The sequence below is a fragment of the Cibotium barometz genome, chromosome 30 (genome assembly GCF_041138505.1).
Source record: "Cibotium barometz isolate CiBa-2024 chromosome 30, ASM4113850v1, whole genome shotgun sequence".
In the NCBI taxonomy this organism is placed as follows: domain Eukaryota; kingdom Viridiplantae; phylum Streptophyta; class Polypodiopsida; order Cyatheales; family Cibotiaceae; genus Cibotium; species Cibotium barometz.
In genome coordinates this window covers 7734143-7739223 of record NC_141075.1, presented here as the reverse complement: position 1 = coordinate 7739223, position 5081 = coordinate 7734143, and the positions used below count along the sequence as shown (strand labels likewise).

At 44.1% G+C, this 5081-nt stretch overlaps 1 protein-coding gene across 1 annotated transcript; it reads left to right on the top strand.

Moving 5' to 3' along the window:
* Positions 1–631: 631 nt before the first annotated feature.
* LOC147621114 (copper transporter 5.1-like) lies at positions 632–1930 on the top strand. The gene is made up of 2 exons (XM_086824485.1): positions 632–806; positions 999–1930. Exon 2 carries the CDS (start codon positions 1169–1171, stop codon positions 1682–1684), a length of 516 nt encoding a protein of 171 aa, XP_086680611.1. The 5' UTR covers positions 632–806; positions 999–1168; the 3' UTR covers positions 1685–1930.
* The last annotated feature ends 3151 nt before the right edge of the window (positions 1931–5081 follow it).

Below are 5081 nucleotides of genomic sequence, written 5' to 3'. Positions count from 1 at the left end.
ACAGACACAAGTAGGTACACTAACAGGGGTACACGTACATGATGGGTACACACACAAAGACTCCGCAACAATAACTAACTCTGTATGTGTGATACACACACACACACACACACATACATACATAGAGAGAGAGAGAAGTGACATAGAGAGAGAATCTAGAAAAGACATGACCGTATGTTCTACATCTCACGTTTCTAGAGCTCTTCTCTATATAAAAGTGTCATTATAAAATGCTAGAAAGAGTGGGGCCACTCAAGAGGGAGGATTTCCATGTGCACCTAGAGAAACTAATAAGAAACATCATGAAGAGTCGACATGGACACAAAACCCCTCAATTGAGAATCATTACCCTAAAAGATATTCCTATATATTTGTGATTTCTTGATTTTTTTATAAGAAAAATATTGGAATGCCAAGCAAGCCTTCCTTTTTAAACGATGCCCAAAAAGTGGCCACATAGAGAATCCTTTAAAGTTAGAAAATGACTAAAGGGTGTACCATAAAAGAAAATTGGTCCTACCAAAGCACTCAGTTTTTTTTTACATCTCTCTTGCTAAATCTTTTGTTTACTTTGTGTATTTTTAGACCGAAGTGACTGTTGTTATTCAGTAAAGCGATTCTTCACGTTTTTCAACCTTTGTCTTTGGTTGGTTGTGGGGAAGGTAGCCCATTCAAACAATATGTCAATACTGTAATAGAATTTCATAGGTTGTGGCTTTGGTAGTTGAGCCAACTCCTGTTGAAAAACAAAGACAAGGATCAGATGAGATCAGATGGGCAGGACTGTCTTTCTTGCAAATAATGTGGTGATCTTCCTTTCTTGGCTTCTCTTCCTCTTCCTTGCTGTATTTTCTTGCATCTTCTCTCTAAGCTGCCCATCATTTCACTAATAATGTAGAGGGGATTTTGTAAATTTACCTTTTTTTTGTTTTTTTTGTTTGTTTGTTTGTTTGTTTGTTGTGATCACTGGGCACTTCTTATCACTTGATATTTTCTAGTCTCAATACAGTACTGCGTCGTCCCTCCCATGATTTAGGGCGACGCGCGCGTTCGCATCTCATTAGAGGGTCTGATTGGGGATCAGAAATCACAAGATTAACCTTAGAAAGGTTGCTAGGGTTAGATCAGATTATACAAGGTTTAGGCAAGGTGATTTAGGTTAGTCGAGATGCAGGATCATGAGCAACACATGACGCAGGATCAGGAGCAAGAAGCGAGCAGCTACAATAGTAATAGTAATGCTGGGGTTCCCAGCGACATGGTGGCACCCATGTACAGGTATTTCTATTTCGGGTACAGGGTACAGCTCCTGTTCTGCGATTGGACGCCCCACAGTCCGGTGACGTATGCCCTAACGCTGGCTGCGGTGCTGATACTGGCGCTGTTCTACGAGTGGTTCGGCGATTTGAGGAGGAGAAGCTTGGAGCTGCTCGAGGGCGGGAATTATACAATCGGCAGCAGCTATGGGGAGCAGTCCAAGAGGCCCGGCCTCCTGCGGTACCGCCATGTGCGCTTGTTGGTGGTCACGCTCGCCTACATCCTGCACTCGGCTGCCGGCTACCTCCTCATGCTGGTGGTCATGTCCTTCAACGCTGGCGTCTTCCTCTCCGTCCTCGTCGGCCTCGCCATCGGCTTCTTCCTCTTCCGCGTCAACCACCTCCTCAAGCCATCATCGCCAACCTAGCCGGGCAGGGACGCCCGCCCTCACGGGACAACGGCTCGTGTGTAAGCACACTAAACTATATGCTGATAGCATTTTTCTTTTTGTGACATTTTTGGCACAACTATTTATTTGTGCTAGACCAAATAGGTCAAAATGTTAAGTTTTTTTTTTCTTACATAAATAACGTTGTCATGATAGATTTGTGGATCAAACTCCACATTCAGCTACCTCTAATACATGTCATATCATGAAAAGATCGTGTGGCATATTTCTTCTCTATTGAGTCCAAAATTCTTGCAACGAAATCGTGATATTAAAGGTGCTAAAATGACAATTTTCTTATCAAAGTCCCACCTTATAAATCAATCTATCAAACGACCAAGATTTTCTAAATTGTCTCCTTTGAAATAAAACTCTTGATTTATATTACTAGCAAATCCTCTTATAATGCAAACATGTGGATTTACCTAAACATTTGTGGATTGTTGTGTGCACTACCACATCATCTTTGGTCGTTTTTTTGATTTGAATTATAAGTAAAAGGGAATGCTCTTGATCCACGTAATCATCTACTTTTCATGGAAATAACTCTTGTAAGATTCCCCCCTTCTAAAATAGGAAAAACACTTAAGATAGTCCACTAAGTCTTAACTTGGAGAAAAATCTCCTATTTATCGACACCTTGACCATGTAGAGATTCAAGGATACGATTCATAGGTAAGACCTAGTCCTATCCCGTAGAGGGGGAGCATGATCTTCTACAAATCAAATCACCCATAGGGTAATTGATCATAAATTGGGCAACTACTAGACTTGATTTCTAGAGGCAACTACTAGACTTGATTTCTAAAAATCAAATCACCCATAGGGTAATTGATCATAAATTGGGCAACTACTAGACTTGATTTCTAGAGGCAACACTTTTTTTCTCATCTATGCAAGGCACAGCCGCCGCTGGCCTAGTCTTCTAGAATAGAGTTGCCCAAGAATCTATTTCTCTAGCATAGGGCTTTCACTTAATATGTTGGAAAGCTACCCGACTAATCGGGTCCACTCGTCCGTAGGATGGTGCCGTCGGGTATTCCATCCTTCCACTTTCCACCCTACTCATGCATCAATTTATTTTTTAATTAATCCTACCACACAGGTTGACATAAATAAACATGTTCTTTAATTAAGGCCCTTTTCACCAGGTTTGTTAAAACAGTCTTTTTCCACAGTACAATAATGTCAAAGACAAGATTTATAAAAAAAAAAGTTTATACATGAATCAATTCCATATAAGCCAAACCGGCTCTCTTATTCTTTTTCTTTTATCCTGCCGATGATTTAGAATTCGGCCTGCCAGTCTCTACATGCTGGGCAAAATCCTACGGGACCATACACCTCATCGGCCCCGCTATGGCGAGGACTCAAGCCGGCTTGTTGCCCTCTCAGACTCCATCGCTCGATCCTCCCGCTTCTCAGAGGGATATTTGCACACTAGGGTGGGCTTATTCACCGCACTAGCCTGGGCCCTTAGAACTAGACAGCATCATATCCTCCCACTCCTTAGAGGGATATCTGCACACTAGGGTGGGCTTATTCACCGCACTAGCCTAGGCCCTTAGAACTAGACAGCATCATAATCTCTCGCCTCAATCGGCGAATCTTATTCTCCCAATGGTATGAGGGATACCTTGGGCCATTCCCGGGCTTTGCTAACGACGCCGCCCGGCTACACAAGCACGGAACGGAGTTAGCGTCGAAGCCAGGAAAAACTTGCACTCTTTAAGATAACGATTTCAATGCAATTCATTGAATACATCATCACTTAATTCGTAACTTCATACAATTTTATGTCATTATTTTAAAAGGCAAAGATACACATTTATTAACACTAATATTAAAAAAAAACTCTTCTTTAAAAGATGACCAAGCTAACCTGTCCACCATTTCCTTGAGGAGCTTGTAAAGGGAGGGTTAGAGCCGCATCGGGAGCATCTTCTCTAATCTCGTTGTTGCACGCTCCTCCCGAGGTAATATTCTGACATTTTCGAGAAGGGACCATCTTGGACGTCGTCTTGTAGGGCTCGATGTCGCGGTCAAAACGCTCCAATCAGATCTCAATTTTGAGATCGTTTGCTCACCGCATGAGCAAAAGATGACAGCGCATGAACCCTCTCTTAAGGCCAAAAGATCACAGCGCATGAACCCTCTCTTAAGGCTAAAACCTCTTACTAAAGTTCACGCAAATGGGGAGGGGGGGAGGAGGAATTGTGAGATGTCCTTAACACAAAAATGTTTTGCTGAAGGGGAGAAGGCTGCTGTAAGTCTCTTCGCACGGGGGGAAAGAGAAGAGTTGAGGACACTACCTCCTAGTAGCAAGAGGGGGATGGAGGAAAATTGCCTTATCCGAAAAGTGGCAAATGAGGGGGTGTAGAGAGGGGTGGCTGCTGTGCAAGGGACGGCTGTACTACAGCAAGTATACTGCACAGGGACAGACGGGAGTACAGACGGCGGCACAACAGAGCATAGGCTACGTAGAGATGCCTGTTGCCCATGGAGCACCCCGAGGGTTTATATAACTATGGGGTGCGGGTACGAGCGCTGCGCAAAGCAAGTTCGAAAGGCAGTGTACTAGCAAAGGCTGTAGATCAATGGTCTACATGGCTCAGGGGGAAAGATACGGTGTTGGTTAACAGGAAAAGGAGTGGTACGCATGGATCTTATCTTGTCATTAGGGGCAACATGGGTGTCCACGTAGCGGTACGTGTGGACCACACAGTGGGCGATCGTCCTTTGGTTCTTGTGCGGCCATCGTACGAGCACCCTGGTAAGTGTGTACGGTCCAAATTTTAAGGATGGGGTCTCCAAATTTGGGGCACCGACCTCGATTTCGTGCCGAACTGCCTTGGGGGAGTGATTTTTTTTTTGTTCGGGATGTTCTCTTGGTCGTTGGGGTACATACCGTTTGTCAATCGGACGCCCGGTCGTGCATTTATTAAGGTTTAAAGGTCGTCACTTTTTAACTAAAAATGACTTAAATTTGCATATAAGGTTGATCCGATGTCTGTTTTGGATGCTGTAAAATCCTATATTAGGGTAAAAGCGCGCGCAGATTCCAAATTTGGTCTCAAAATTTGAAGATTCTAAGTAGAAATGACTCAAATTCTTCAGCCATTTCCAAGGTCAGTTCTTCACTTATAATACAGGCCGTCCTAGCCAACTGCTCCTCCGCGGCCTCTGCCACGTCCACCGCCTCTTGCACCTTGGTGGGTAGGGGTTCCACGGCCTTGATTTCCTTTGCCACCTTGGGGAAATGATGTTGCCATCTTGGGGCAGTTGGCCTTGAAGTGTCCCGGCTCATTGCACTCAAAACACAGAGGGCCTTCTCTGGCAGAAGCAGCATACGAGCAGGGGACAAAAGAGTTGCTTT

What these genes read in the sequence shown, in the direction of transcription:
- LOC147621114 (XM_086824485.1), top strand. Translation starts at nt 1,169, where the DNA reads ATGCAGGATCATGAGCAACACATGACGCAGGATCAGGAGCAAGAAGCG.